The sequence below is a fragment of the Semicossyphus pulcher genome, unplaced genomic scaffold (genome assembly GCF_022749685.1).
Source record: "Semicossyphus pulcher isolate SPU_LCO1_2020_fin unplaced genomic scaffold, fSemPul1.0.p SCAF_28, whole genome shotgun sequence".
Lineage (NCBI taxonomy): Eukaryota > Metazoa > Chordata > Actinopteri > Labriformes > Labridae > Semicossyphus > Semicossyphus pulcher.
Window position 1 is genome coordinate 7,192,929 of NW_027211702.1, and position 14,816 is coordinate 7,207,744.

The 14,816-nt window shown below is 43.3% G+C and overlaps 1 protein-coding gene across 1 annotated transcript; it reads right to left on the reverse strand.

The window, feature by feature from the left end:
• Window positions 1-834: 834 nt before the first annotated feature.
• On the reverse strand, window positions 835-12,842 carry reep5 (receptor accessory protein 5). Its single transcript, XM_069677307.1, has 5 exons — window positions 12,635-12,842; window positions 12,336-12,429; window positions 4,164-4,302; window positions 1,727-1,895; window positions 835-1,090 (listed from the first exon to the last, which is right to left on the reverse strand). The coding sequence occupies exons 1-5, from the start codon at window positions 12,750-12,752 to the stop codon at window positions 1,041-1,043; spliced, it is 570 nt and encodes a 189-aa protein (XP_069533408.1). The 5' UTR covers window positions 12,753-12,842; the 3' UTR covers window positions 835-1,040.
• Between the last annotated feature and the right edge of the window lie 1,974 nt (window positions 12,843-14,816).

The following is a 14,816-nucleotide window of genomic DNA, read 5'->3' on the forward strand; positions in this document are numbered from 1 at the left end:
TCATTGTTAGTTTATCGAAGCAACAAAATGATTGTACATTCTTCCTTTATTGAAATGATTCACCGTGCATCTTACAGTTCTTAAAATCATCCCACAAATATATGATCTCACATCACTGTCCCCTCCACGTCAGATTATAATGTAGGACGCACCTGACATGGTTTTAACCAAGTGATGAATGTAAATCTGCAGGAATCATCAGACATGCGGCTGACTCAGAAATGATGTTTTGTGTCTGCTCTTTACAAGACACCGCTTGTTCTTTATGATAATAGATTCAGACTTTTAAAGGTTCTATAATAATAAATAATCCTGAGGTTCAGCCTCTGGTTCTAAATGCTTCCTACGGTCGGTCTTAAATTCACTACTTACAGACTCCGTCTGCATTTATCTGAATAATCTGAAAAAATGGTTCCAAGTTGGGAAAATGAATGTTAATATTTTAACAACTCAAAAGGTCGTAGAACATGATGGTAAAGACTTCCTGAGTGGACGAACGTGACATCATTTTACACTCAAACGTGGGACTGTAAATGCTGTCTAACCCAGGTTCTGCATTATGTTTTTGCTCACATGTAATTTGTACGATCACACTCGTTACTTTAACGATAAAATACATCACATCTTTGTAGCGTGTTGTTTCCATAAAACAATTGAAAGCTCAGTGACAGCAGGCAGGAGAACGCAGGTAAAATAAACTGACTTTCAGAATAAAAAACTTTCGGATGTTTGTGAATGAAAGAGTCACCAACCTGTCATCAGACATTAAAGAAAGAGAGTCGTGCTTCTGCACACACGTCTCCCACACCAGCCTGAAAGAAACCAGAGCCCTCCTTCAGCCAGTTTGTTTTTATTGGTTCATGAAGTGTTTCAGGACCAGCGTACAGAAATCTCTCAGCCCTCCACAAGGCAAACTTAAATAGGTAAACTGACCCAGGATGGCTTTAATAGATACAGGTGAACATTTATCTTAAAAACAAGCACTTTAAAGGCAACATTAGTTCTGTAACAGAGTCAGCTGCAGACAGGAAGCGTCCTTCTTACGAGCTCTTCTTCTCCTCAAACATGATGTTCGCTGTGGCTTTCTTTGCTGTGGACACAAACACACAGATTCAGTTTGTTACTCTGATACTCAGCTTTTGTTCACCTGCCGATTTTTCACATTAAAGCCTTTCAGATTTTAAGACCCCCCCCGAGAAGCTCCTGTCTGAAGAGTTTTAGTTGCTGCTAAAGACTTCGGGCTCAATCCTGAAAACATAAAGCCCTGAACCCTCAAAGACTAAAGCGATGTCAGCGAAGGGACCGAGAGGCTGCAGGGACTCAAAACAAACAGGAACAGGACAGCACTCTGGAACATGTAAACCTTACAACACCAAAGCACTGTGTAAAGCAATGTGCACAGTTAGGTGTTACAGACTCTTGACTTTACGTTTTTGTCAAAAAGAAGCATCATGAAGCAATAAATGCATCTTTCTCCTGTTTTGTTTCTTTGCACAGCTTCTGCAGGACTGAACCGTTTGTTTACTGTTATTGTAACGCTTCCTCTTTAACCCCGTGTTCACTGTGACACAATGAAATCTGTTTTATTACCTGAGGGAGTCTGCAGAAGTGCACACTTAAAGAAGGTGTTGCTGTTATTTACAGTTATCAGTGTCTTTTTTCCCCCTCGTATTTAAGCATCGATAAATCTGGATCTATTCACAGTAAACACGTGTTTCTGTCTCACCCTCGTCTTTGAACTTGTCGGCAGCTTCTGTCGCCTTGTCCTTGATGTTCTTCATGGCGTCGTCGATCTTGGCCTCGTTCTTGAGGAAAAACGGTCGAATGATGCGGTTATAAATCTGAGCTGATCCGTTGGAGGGAGTCGGAGCCATGCACCAAACCAGGAAGGCACACTGAGGAGGAAGAAGAGAGACGTCGGGTCACACTGAGGCAGCACTGAGACAGCGGGGTTACATCACAGGCGGTGAAACTGTGAGACACTCAGCTCCGCCACAGAGCGAGTCAGAAGAGGCAAAAACATGAACAATCAAGTCTTTTTTACACCACAACATCAGTTAAAAATGATTTATATTCCACTGTAAGAGTGATGTGCATTGTTATAACCATTACTTGAATGCACAGATATAATAGTGAGCGCACTGTCGTCACACCTCTGCACAGACGATGCTTCACTGATATGCACACATGAATTTAAACAGCTTCTTACAGCTCCTCCGTCTGTGAACGTCGGACACGTTCCGGAGCAAACTTTAGAGCTCTGTAACTCTGAGAAACAGATTTGTTGTACCTGTTTTATCTGCTCTATATGTTCATTATCACGCACCAAGAACACAAACACACGTCTCATATTTATGAACCGACCAGCAATAACTAATAAACATGAATAAAAAGTGAACCGAACATTGTTTCATCCGCACGTATCAAAGAAGCTAAAAACAGCTGCTCGTTATTAACAATCGAATCACTCGGCCTCCAACAGTCGGTGGGTGTGTCCTCATGTTGTGTCAGACAGGTTCCTGCTTGTTGTGTGTAACTGCCGCGGCCGCCACGCACGTGAACACTGCATGAGAGCACTTTGCACAAACACAGGGCTCACTCAGGTGATGCAGGAGTACGCTGGTTTAACTCTACAGTCACAGTCAGATCACAGATGATATGATTGATTGATAAGGTAATGACATTAAGGTATCTATTTCCCTCTGTCTCTGTCTGCAGCCGTTCCCTTCATCTCCACCGCCCTGCAGTCTCCATCCGTCCACCAGAGGGCAGCAGACTCTCCCACCTGTTCCAGTCTGTTGACATCCGCCTGCTCACCTGTTCCCACTCTCCCTCATCAGCCTGCAGTGTTTCTATTCAGGTCCTTTTGTACTTCATCAGAGCTGCGTCTTAACTTTAACTTCCTTCTGTCTGACCTGCTCGGGTCGTTCATGTTGTTTTGCTGCCATCGCCTACAATGTCGTGGTAACAGAACGAGTGTATGTTAAGTGCACCTTGTGTTGGTATTTTAATGACATGGGACAGAACTGCATACTACATTGCAACACATGAACGCACACTTAAATACTCAAGACGGCATGTTTGTGTTTGTGACAGAGCCGCAGTAACAGGCTGTTCTTTCTGCTCCGCTCAGTCTGAGGTGAGCACGATTAGCATTGTTAGCAGCAGGCTAGCAGCTGTGTGCTTTCCATTGTTTCCACTGTTTAATGAGCTGCACACAGTGGACGTTGTTTCAGTCACACTGTGGAGCTTCGGCTGCTGTGAGCTGCATATTCTCACCGCTGACAGTTGATGCTGCCTGTGTGCACTTTGGTTCAGATGACGTGGACTAACAGTGTTTGGCAAGTTAAACAGCAACTGACGAGTCCAAACTTAAAAAGGTGCTTTTAATACTTCACGTGTTAGAAAGCGTCCTGAAAGTAAACTTATGCTGTTGTCGTGTTCTGACCGAACCTCAGCTCATACCTGGATGTATCTTTTAGCTAGTTTTTGCTCTGTGTCACATTTCTTTGACTGTTCTTAGTGCTCTGTTTTTCTGCTTTCTGTATGCACGGTGCTCTATAAATAGACGTGCCTGACCTATGAACTCTTACGTCCCTGAAATAAGCTTAATTCCAAAATGTTGCTGCATTAAAAAAATCTTTTTTTCTCAAGTTGCACCGGGTCCAACTGTAGCTCTGACAGCAGCAGCCTGTGGTTTACAGACGCTCCATGTGATGCATGTTGGGTCGCTCTCTAAATAACACACAGTCGCTCTACACCTGCTCTGTCTTCAGATAACTTTGGTTCTGATTTGTAGCTATACAAATAAAATGTGAGTGATTGATGTTTTAATGTCTGAAAGTTTCTTTCAGGAACCTTCTAACACACTGAGCCTTCCTCTCTCTCCGTGCCTGTCAGTCGTCTCTGAGGGTGAAATGTTCCACGTGTTCTGCACGCCCCATAAAGCAAACACAGACTCTGTATCACTGACAGCTGCTGAACCTGCTGCAGGAGCTCTCAGCACGCAGAGATTATTTATCATCAGTGCAGCGCGCTCCACCCTCAGCATGCAACAGTTTGCTCTGCTGACAGAGAACACACACACACACACACACACACACACACCTGCTTTAGTGAGTGACGGCCCACAGGTAGGCTCAGCACGCTGACGAGCTGCTTACCTTTCCGATATAGTAGAAAGGGAACCAGGAGAGGAAGATGTCAGCAAAGAACTCGGCCACGCTGAAGACGCCGTACACCACCCAGTACGTCAGCCACTTAGTGTCGTCATCTTTAGTCGCACTTTCAATCGCCTTAATCCTACGGAGAGAGAGAGAGAGAGACAGAGGGAGAGAGACAGACAGATAGAGAGAGGGAGAGAGAGAGACAGACAGATAGAGAGAGGGAGAGAACATGTAAGGGAACAGGTTTGATACAAAAGGTCAAACTCACTGTCAAACTGGAAAATGTCGTGGTCAGTTTGAGGTCTTTATTTTTTTAAACTTTCATTGATTTTCTTTCTTCTCCTCCTCTCCTTTTCGCTCCATCCTCCCTTCAGTGTATGCCAGTAAATGAGACCGCACTGACTTTGTAACACGGGTAAAGAAATCAATGAAGCAGGCGGCGCAGACAGCTGTAAGGATAAGGAACAAGTTCAAAGCACGCTGTCCTTTCTGTGACGATGACGAGCACGGCTGGAGGAAATTATACAACCTGCAGAAAACTCAATGAGGGCGGTCGCACCGAGCGGCCTGCCAGCAGACACCTTTAATTACTCCATGAGTTATAGATGCTACCTGTGAGCATCCATAATAACTGTGACATTGATTAGGATGCTGATTTTAGCTAGCTAAAAACAGGCTTTTTTTCAGGTATCTATGGTAGAGACCTGTCACTCACAGGTAGCCCCGCCCTAACCCCTCCCCTCTTCCTGGTCTGTGTGACTCTCAGTGGGAGCATCAGTGACTAAATGAACATCATGCTGTGTTGAAGAAGACGTGAAACTAGAGACTGAGACCATAAACTCATTAGGAACATGTTTACTGAGGGAATACATCAGGAGAGGAGGAGGACTATTAAAGTCGCCCCCTGCTGGCCAGTAGAGAGAACGCAGGTTTAAGGCACTTCAGCATTTTTCGGACCTGTAAGCTACTTTCATTTTTTCTCCTCAGTTCTTGAATATAAGAATAACATAATTTACTAAACTATCTTGAGTGTAAGAATGAACTCCCTCCTGTATCTAACTGTACCTTATCGTCTTCTAGCTGTAACCTGCCGTCTGTCAGTGTGTCAGAGAGTTCGCTGACCTTTTGTCTCTCTCTCTGTACATACTGACACGATGACATCAAACTATGCATCTCAGCTGCACATCCCCCTCCTCTACGTCTCTCTCCTGTCACTGCCACCTTGTCTGTTGTCAGATCCTCGGCACAGAGCAGCTCCCACGCCCTCTCTCTCTCTCCTCTTCATGCATTATTAAGGAAACTGCTCCGACAGTAACATGACACCATCCACACCTCTGTGTCTTAATCTGTGTTCAAAGAAACGCTCAACTGACTGTTAGTGTGTCAACACATTATTGCATGTTTCAGCACACAGCAACCTAACTGTCTTCAAACATCCCCGAGTACGTGAGTCCTGTTAACTACTGTTAGCATCTTTATTAGCATTAGCACATTTAGCAGCAGAGCAAATAGGATTACACTGCTGGAAAAATAAGACAGAAACTTCACTTGTGATCAACATGATCAGATGTTTGATCATGACTCATCACAACCTGATGAATCATGGGTGATGAGTCACTGTGGGATTCTGTGCAAACACATTCTTCAGAGAAATGTGCAGCAGTTATGAAATCCTGTGTGATGTCATATTAATAAATATCTCGTTACGATCAAAATCTCTCTGCTAAGTAACAAACGTACGTAACTGTGTGCTTCACTGATTTAGTTTCTTCACAGATTTAAAGATTACCTCAGATACATCAAGCTCTAAAAACACTACAGAAGACTACATTTCCCATAATGCATACAGCTGCTTTTTGTTAGACCCACACAGCCGGGTCAATGCCACAGACTGTATAAAAAAGTGGATGAAGCCAGCGTTACGTCGCCCATTGGTTTTAAAGACGGGAGAGTGGAGCTAGGGAGAAGCGACAGGTTAGCAAGCGCTATGTTTTTAAAGCTACACAGTTATGGACATTTCTAAATCATTGGTTGGCTAATTAGCTAGCTTACAAGCTAAGCTAAAAAGCTTTGTATGCTGAGCACAGACACAGATAGCTGCTAATAGTGCTAACATATAATAAAATAATGAGTGTATAAACAGTGTGTCAGATATGTTGGACGGTCTGTTAGTCCAATGAAGCGCACACACAGATTATCTGTCTGATATTTACATGAACAAATCTCCAAAAGGCTCCAACAGCACAAACACGGCCCAGAGGTTACGTTCAGTGACTGAATACTAGCAGCTCCCAGCTGTCACTCAAAGAGGCCACGCCCCTCACGCTGCATCACTTTAAGCCTTAATATAATGTAAACAGGTGAGCTGTATAAAGATTCTCCCCATACAGTTGTCATGAAGAGAGAAATGAGCTATAGAGACCCAAACTGTTTTTTGTACCAGGCTGTAAACATGTTTATTTCTGCTGTAAAGTTTAACATGGGGCTCTATGGGGACTGACTCACTGCTGGAGACAGCCTCAAGTGGACACCAGAGGAACTGCAGCTTTCTGCACTTCAGGGTCGGGCCTGGGAGTGCAGCTCAGTCAAGCCCACATCTCTCAAACTGTGCACATCCAGTTTGTAACACAGTCTCTCTGTTATAAATATCTTTTCCCCCAAAGCCCAAACTGCATCCACAGAAATCACCATGAAGTCATGTCGGAGTATTTAAAGACCTGACAAAGCTCCTCCTGAGTCACTGAAGACATTATAAACTACAGATGTCTCTCTGATAGTCTCTTTAAGTTCCTACATCCCCTGAAGGCAGCAGGACAGGTGGGTGTAATACATGTGCAGGTGCACCACGGTGGTTCAGAGTCATTACTGTGTTTGCTCTTATTAACTCAAATAACCACACCTACGTGTGCACACACACTGACAGAGGAGAACTGGGCACTCTGCTGTGGATGGGGACAGATTAAAGACTCACTGGTCTGATGAAAGAATAAATGGACATGTATTTCTTTGACTGTATTCTAAACGTAATAAATAAGCACTCAGATACACCAGCTTCCTTTCTGTGTGCTTGTTGCGTTGCAGCCTGCAGAGAGAGGAACTATGTGATCATTGTTGTGTAGAAAATTGTGTTGCAGAAAAACTGTGGCAACACAACACACAGGAAACATCTCATGACGGCCATCTGAACCACAGAATCGCCCTGAATGCACGTCTGTGTTTGTGCCTGTTTGAAGAAGCAGCTCTGCAGACACATTCTAGTCCCCGGGGGTTTTGCTGTCCTGTCTCCTGTGCACTGTACAATAAAGGTTTTTAAAATAATCCAGAAATTGAGCTGCTCTCACCGTTTTAAATGTTTGATCTTTTATGTTGGTTTGTTTCTTCCTCTCATAAATTAGCTACAGGAAACACAACCGTCCAAATATGCACAAGACAGGAAATTAATCATTAGCGAGCGACTCATCCGGGTCAGGTTATAGTTTAACATTTAGTCTTTAAAGAGTCAAAGCATAAGCTGTGTCCAAACTCAGGGGCTGCCTCCTTTGAAGGCCGTATTTGAAGGCTGATTGCGTCACAGCGGCGTGTCGAAGGCTGTCCAGTTTCAAAGGCTCCTTCAGATGCGTCCTCCTTTTCCTGGGCCACGAAGGATCCATCAGGTGCATCCTTCGTGGCCCATCGTATCCTGAGATTCATAGCGCGCCAGTTCAGTCGAGATGCTGGAGTCTAAAGCATCTGAGGAATGTTTTAAGTTTACACTCAATCGAACAGCTCGAGATACAAATGTTAAAATAACGAAAGGGGCCTTGACGGCAGTTATGTTAGCTAGTTAGCCCACTTGCTACCTGTTGCTAGGCGACAGAAGCTGCGTTTGGTGACAAGGGTAAGGGCGGGAACAGCTGGTGACGCAAACAGGAAATCCTTCGTAGATCAGACCGACTCATTTCCTCAGCGTCACCACAGGCTACGAATGACTCGTCCTCTGTAGACCGCGTCCTGTGAAGGATGCAGCCCCTGAACTGAGACGCAGCTACAGGAACAAAAAAAAAGATCTTTAAATGACTTAAAGATATTTAGTTTATGATAAATACCAGAGACAAGCAGCAAATCCTCACGATAACGAAGCTGCAGCCAGAGAAAGATGTCCTTCTTTGGGCTGATCATCAATCATTAATCATTGGAGATACATTTCCTGTTGAATATTGACGATACATTTTGTCACCTTGCTGCATTTCTGAGGACCGATCAGTGGAAATTCATCCTCTTTGCTCGATGTTTTTCGTTCTTTCTCGACGGCTATTTGACTTAATAAATGTGACTCCTTAAACATTGTCTGTCTCACAGCGTAGGCGTTCTGTTTAAATGTCTCGGTTGTCATTTGTGCTCTTATCAGTGAGACTTTTCCTCAGCAGAGATAAAAGACTAACACTAAAGCTCTTTCCCTGCACTGATGAGGCTGTTCTAATCTGGGTGTAACCGCTGCTTTAACATTTTATAACTCATTAACATGCTTATCAATCAAAAGGTCCAAATCTGAACTTCCTGCTGCTGCTCTTGTGAAACTCGCTCTGCAATCCTCTGATGATGACACACAACAACGTCTGCCTCAGATTTCATTTGATTGTTTCTTCATGGAGGCAAGCCCGGACAGCGAACACAAAGCAGGTTTCTGCTTCTCACCACGATGCCGTCAGTGATGTAACATCAAAGGGCAGGGCTGCAACAAAACACCAACTCAAACATCTGTGTCAAAGCTGAGCCTGGAAAGGAGACACTGCACATGAGTAGTTATAATCTGTATTTCATGCTGGCCTGCAGAATATGGGAGGTAAATATGGGGATGTAAATTCTTGCAAATGAGTGACTGAAGGTCTGAGAGAAGCTGTGTTGTAGTGTAGTACTCTGTTGTAGGCATGGAGGCTGTTTTCATGCACACGATCTTTCCTGTTCACTCACACGTCTTTACTTTGTTTCATTTAGTGTCAGTTTTGTACTCCAGATATTAGATTTTACATTCATCCAAAAACAAATCTAAATGCAGCTTTTTCTCCTCCACGAAACAGATCTGTTTAATACTTAGAAAGGTATCAGAGGCTGTTTGATCTACTGTAAACATGATGTCCAGCAGGGGGCGACTGCACAGGTTGCAAAAAGAAGTCTGAAGAGCCTCCTCCTCTCCTGATGTATTCCCTCAGTAAACATGTTCCTAATGACTTTATGGTCTTAATCTCAAGTCTCAAGTCTTCTTCAACACAGCATGATGTTCACTGAGTCAGCGATGCTCCCATTTAGAGTCACACAGACCAGACAGAGGGGAGGGTTTAGGGCGGGGCTACCTGTGATTGACAGGTCGCTGGCGAGGTGAACTGAGAACTTGTTGTTCAGCGTCTGGTTGTTCTACACGACAGTCTGAGGAGTCAGCTGTTTTTTCTGACGACATTTTGTTTAAAGCCTTTTTTCAGCTAGCTAAACTTTAGCTAGCATCCCAATTTGCCTTTAATTATAGATGCACCTTGCCAACCAAGCTAGCGTTAGCGTTAGCTGATTACTTGTAAACCCCTCTCAGTCTCCACCCCCTCACTTTCAGCTCCACAAACCAACGTGGCTAAGAGGCCGAACTCGAGGCTTCACAGCGGTGGACCGCAGGCTGATGGATGACGTCACATGACTACGTCCACTTCCTGTGTACAGTCTATGGTTGGGTTTTATAAATCTGCCTCCTTGTGCACAAAATGTCACAACTGTTAAAGATTTCTTGGTGAACGATCGTTTCAATGAAAGCACACTGTGTGTAAAATGTCCAGTTAAAGCATGACAGGATAGAGAGAGCAGCATACAGAGATCAGTGTCATCTTTGATCATCTGTGTGTTTCATCACAGGCAGTAAGAGACCTGAGCTGAGGAGCAGCAAAGGTCAAAGATCAGAGCTCAGTGACCTCATCATTTCATCCTCTGATGACTGATTACTCACTTTAAATAACTTTATATTCTACATATTTTGTGTCATATTCTTTGATATTTTTATCGTTTACTTTGTATTAAATAAGTAATAATAAGGGTTTCCATGAGTGCATAAAAGGGGCGGAGTCTGCAGCGTACGACCAATCACACACAGGGACAAGTCTGCCGTCAGCTCATCAACATATTTTATGATTTTAGAAGCGAGACCGAATCCAGACTGAACTCAGCTGCAGCTGCTGGAGGCAGGACGGACTCCACACCGCTCCAACATTAGAGCACCGTATTAAGAGAATTACATTAAATGTATTTATGAGGCGTTTCTAACAGAGTTATAGTTTCTCTCTCAGCCTCAGCCGTATCAAACGGACCAAAGAAGTAAAAAGACAAAGAATGATTACTCTCATATCTTACAGAACACGAGGCCTCAGCGCGCCTGTCAGCCTCTGTTGGAGATGTTTATCAGTAAAGCACGATGAGTATCTGTCACGAATATATTTCATAAAATCAGACGGTAAACAGGAAGTGTTGTCGCTCTCTCTCTCTCTCCCTCCTCCCCCTCACCATCTGCTCACACAGCTCTTGGACCTGATTGGTCAGTGGGTGGTGTTCAGTTCAGTTTGATCTCTTATCTCCAACATAACCTGCTCCGGAGGCCAATAACATAAAACCCACAAAGTTATGGACCTCAGTCTCATTTAATTCATAACTAATTCTACATGTTTTTACTTCAGTCACAAATACTGAATGTAAAAACAGGTTTTAAACTACATTTGTTGCTGCTCTGATGTCCCCATGTGCTCGTGGCACACCATCTGCCCCACAGCAGACAGGAAGTAGAGCGGTTGTGGTTACTGACGCTAACAAACTGACTTCTCTCACTTAACTTCCTGAACAGAGCTTCTACAGCTCAAATCAACATTTGTTTATCCTGTAATAAAGCTGCTTTTGTGACATCACCCTGAAACATGAAATGCTTTTAATGTTATCAGTTTGAAGTCTCATTATCTGCTCGTCCTCACAGTCGTCCTCAGACAGAGAGGCGAACAGAGACACAGTTTAGTCCTACATGTGATTCTGTGCTGGCTGCATGGAGCAACAGTCCGTCAGTGTGATGATGAATAAATGAAATAAAAGGAAACCACAAACATGTTTTTGAGAAACGATGTAATCAGGATCATGAGATGAGCGGAGGAGAGTCCACAGATTTTACAGCTGAGGATGAGAGAGCTCAGTGTGGGAACAGGGACAGTCTGAGGCTTAAAGGAGTGATGTCACATTATGACATGAATTCATTTAAAGGAGAACACGCTGATAGGGGTCGGGAGTTATTCTGTTAATGTTTTGTGTTTTGTGTTCTCTGTTTATGTAACAAATACAGAGTTAAAGGATTGCTTGTGGTTTGTTCCCTCTTTAGCCTCGTATCTGATATTCCCTCTAAACTCCATCCCTCTCGCGTTCAGTAACAACTTAAAAACAGTGCACAAGAAATATAAAAATAAAACTGAACAGCTTTTAATTTGAAAATACCTAAAAAAATTCTCATGTGTAGTAAAGGAGCTGACATGTTGTTTTTGTTTTCCATGTAATATCGATTTGCTTTGATCGCTGTGTAAGTACTGTACTGTAAGTACTTTATAATACAGTCTGAATAAGTGGAATAAGAAATAAAGATGTTATCATCAATGCAGTAAACTTCATACACTGTCTAATAACCAGTTTAATCCCTCAAATATTTATTTTTATTGCTTTTTTAATTTATATACATTTACAATTCCGTGTTTCAAAAGTCCTTACTGTCGGTTACCGTCCTTTCCTTTGGTCTTTTACGTTTTTAGATCTTTTTTCTGCCTGCTTGAAACTTTAATCTTATTTTAATGAAACAGATGTGCTGCACAGAAAGATTTTCAACTGTAAAAATATACAGTTTTTGTGTCCTAAAACCACAATAAACTATAAATAAAATAAACTGTAATTTCACTTTTTCTAACCGTTATCTTTATTTTTTTCTTCTTTTGTTTGTTTTTCTCTGATAATGTTTTCTGCTTCTTCTTCTGTCAGACGCTTTGATAAAGATATTATTTTTAACTCTTACAGTAATGAGGCTTCTGTTTGAGTTGGATGTTGTTAGTGTGTGTGTGTGTGTGTGTGTGTGTGTGTGTGTGCGCGCGCAGGCCCCTCCTTGGAGACAGATCTGCTCTATAATAAAACACTCACGATATGTATGCAGGATAAAGGAAGCCGATGAGGTTACACAGCAGGGAGGCTCCGTAACCGATCACCAAGTACACGGCGATCACACCGACCACAGCTGCAACACATCACAACACATGGCTGTTAAAGTACAACAATACTCTACATAGGACCTGTCTGTGACAACATTTAATAATTATAACTAGAATAAAGTTACATTTCCATAGTTTAGATTATGACTAAATGCCACGCGCTGCCTCCCTTCCTTCTCCTCTCCTCTCCTCTCCTCTCTGCGTGTCTCTGTTTTCCGTCCTGTCACTCACCCAGAGCGATGTACGTCCTGCTCACTCCGGTCCTCGCCTCGATCTTCGCCAAAACATCGGTCATGAGATTTTTCTCATGGAGGAACTTCTCGAACCTTTCTTTGAGCCCCTGCGCCATGGCTGCACTTCCTTCTGCTGCGATGCTCGGGATGAATTACGAAACTGCTCTGAATCAAACTGCGACAGCCCTGCAGACACACACACACACACACACACACACTGTTCTGTCACAGAGAGGCGTCAAGTTAGACAGGAAACAGACTGCGATACAGACTCCGATCACGGGCTTCAAAATAAAAGCACAGAGTACGATTCTATTGGTGGAGTTACTGGCAGAACTGGAATATAATATACAACCAATCACATGCAAGTAACATTTGTTGTGCTTTCATACCTTAAATTGAGCTCTTTAGATCTACAGGTGGACCAGGTCCTCTTCATAGGCTGTATATAAGAGGTGCATGTAGCTGCTGTGATGTCACCCAGAAGTTTCTGGACTACCCTGTATGAAGCCTTAAGTTTGGCATCATGTTTTATAGGAGTGACCATATTTGGAGAACTGGGTGGAGCTGAAGAGAAGCAAAATGCTAAGTCAGCAGATAACACTACAGCTAGCTTTGTTAGTTAGGAATCTGTAATCACAGTAACTGTGATATTAATTGGGATGCTAGATTTATTTAGCACCATTTTGGCCCAAGCCAGCTTTTTTTATGGAGCCAGAAGTGGCTGTATTTGGAGAACAGGGGGGACCTGGAAAGGAGCAAATTGTGTATTTATCAGCTAATGCTAGTGCTAGCTTGGTTAGAAAGGTGCATCGAGTTCACTGATGTTGATTGGGAGCCAACAAAATTCAAAGTACCTGAAAAACAGACAGCCGTCTCCTCGGAGGGTCTTTTAGTACACTAGCGACCTGTCAATCACAGGTAGCCCCGCCCTAACCCCTCCCCTCTTCCTGGTCTGTGTGACTCTCAATGGGAGCATCAGTGACTAAATGAACATCATGCTGTGTTGAAGAAGACTTGAAACTAGAGACTGAGACCATAAACTCATCAGGAACATGTTTACTGAGGGAATACATCAGGAGAGGAGGAGGACCATTTTCTCATAGACTTCTATAGGATCAGACTTATCTGATTGCAGCTTCCTGTGTATAATTACCTGTTTCTTCCTCTCCTATGACAGTTATCTGAGTATCATTGGATTTTAGATAAAAACAAGACATTTAGGGATGTGTTTTAGTGCTTTTAGAAACTCTGATTTTCTTACACTATGTAGAACAAAAAATAATAACAATCCCTGGACCTACAGGGAGCCATGGAGCCAACAGCCAAGGCCCTTCAGAAGCTGGCTATGTGAACTTTATGTGTCAAGTTCAAACATACAGGCCTCTCTGCAGGCCCCTCCCCTCTGAAAGGGGCACGCAGTAAAGTCTAACTGGACTCACACAGCAGTGAGGAAACAGAAATCATGCTCCTGTTTCCATCAATGGGTCGTCTGTTGGAAACATGGACCGTGTCAGATGTCTTAGTTTTCACATTATAGGTCATTGGTACTAACTGGGGGTGTAACCTCATGATTGACAGCTCTGTTGACAAATGGGGCTCCTGCAGCGTTCTGTTCCCGAGTAGCAGAGTAGAGTAGCAGATATTCATAAGCACGAATAACACGAAGCTGTTCTGCTGCAGACTAGCCCACCTGAGGGCTCCAACATGGCAAGGACACCTGAGGGCTCCAACACGGCAAGGACACCTGAGGGCTCCAACACGGCAAGGACACCTGAGGGCTCCAACAAACCAAGGACACCTGAGGGCTCCAACAAACCAAGGACACAAGGTCAAGGTGTGTTTTGGGACATCAATACTCCACCAGCCAATCTCTACTGCACACACTCTGGATACAAGAGAGCAAGACGGCAGCGCCCGCTTCAGGGAGGTTTAGGCTTCAGCTTTTTCAAACGAGAGGAGGTGGAGTCGCGTCGTCCATCTTTATTTGCAATCAATTAATTGTAACATATGACAATAAAGTTTAACTTGAATTTTAACTTGACACAAGAAAGACGCAAAACAGAGAGGCCTAAAAAATGACTAAAAACGTCTTAATAGAGATACCAAACAACAAGGACGGGACACAACAAGACAACTAACTAAAGGAAAACAAATAGAAACACAGAGACACTTAAACA

Excerpts from the sequence above, each read along its gene's own strand:
- reep5 (XM_069677307.1), bottom strand. The coding sequence starts at position 12,752 with ATGGCGCAGGGGCTCAAAGAAAGGTTCGAGAAGTTCCTCCATGAGAAA. Across the intron at positions 12,430-12,634 it reads CAGGACGTACATCGCTCTGG|CTGTGGTCGGTGTGATCGCC; the intron begins GTGAGTGACAGG and ends GATGTGTTGCAG. Across the intron at positions 4,303-12,335 it reads CTTTATCCTGCATACATATC|GATTAAGGCGATTGAAAGTG; the intron begins GTGAGTGTTTTA and ends CTCTCTCCGTAG.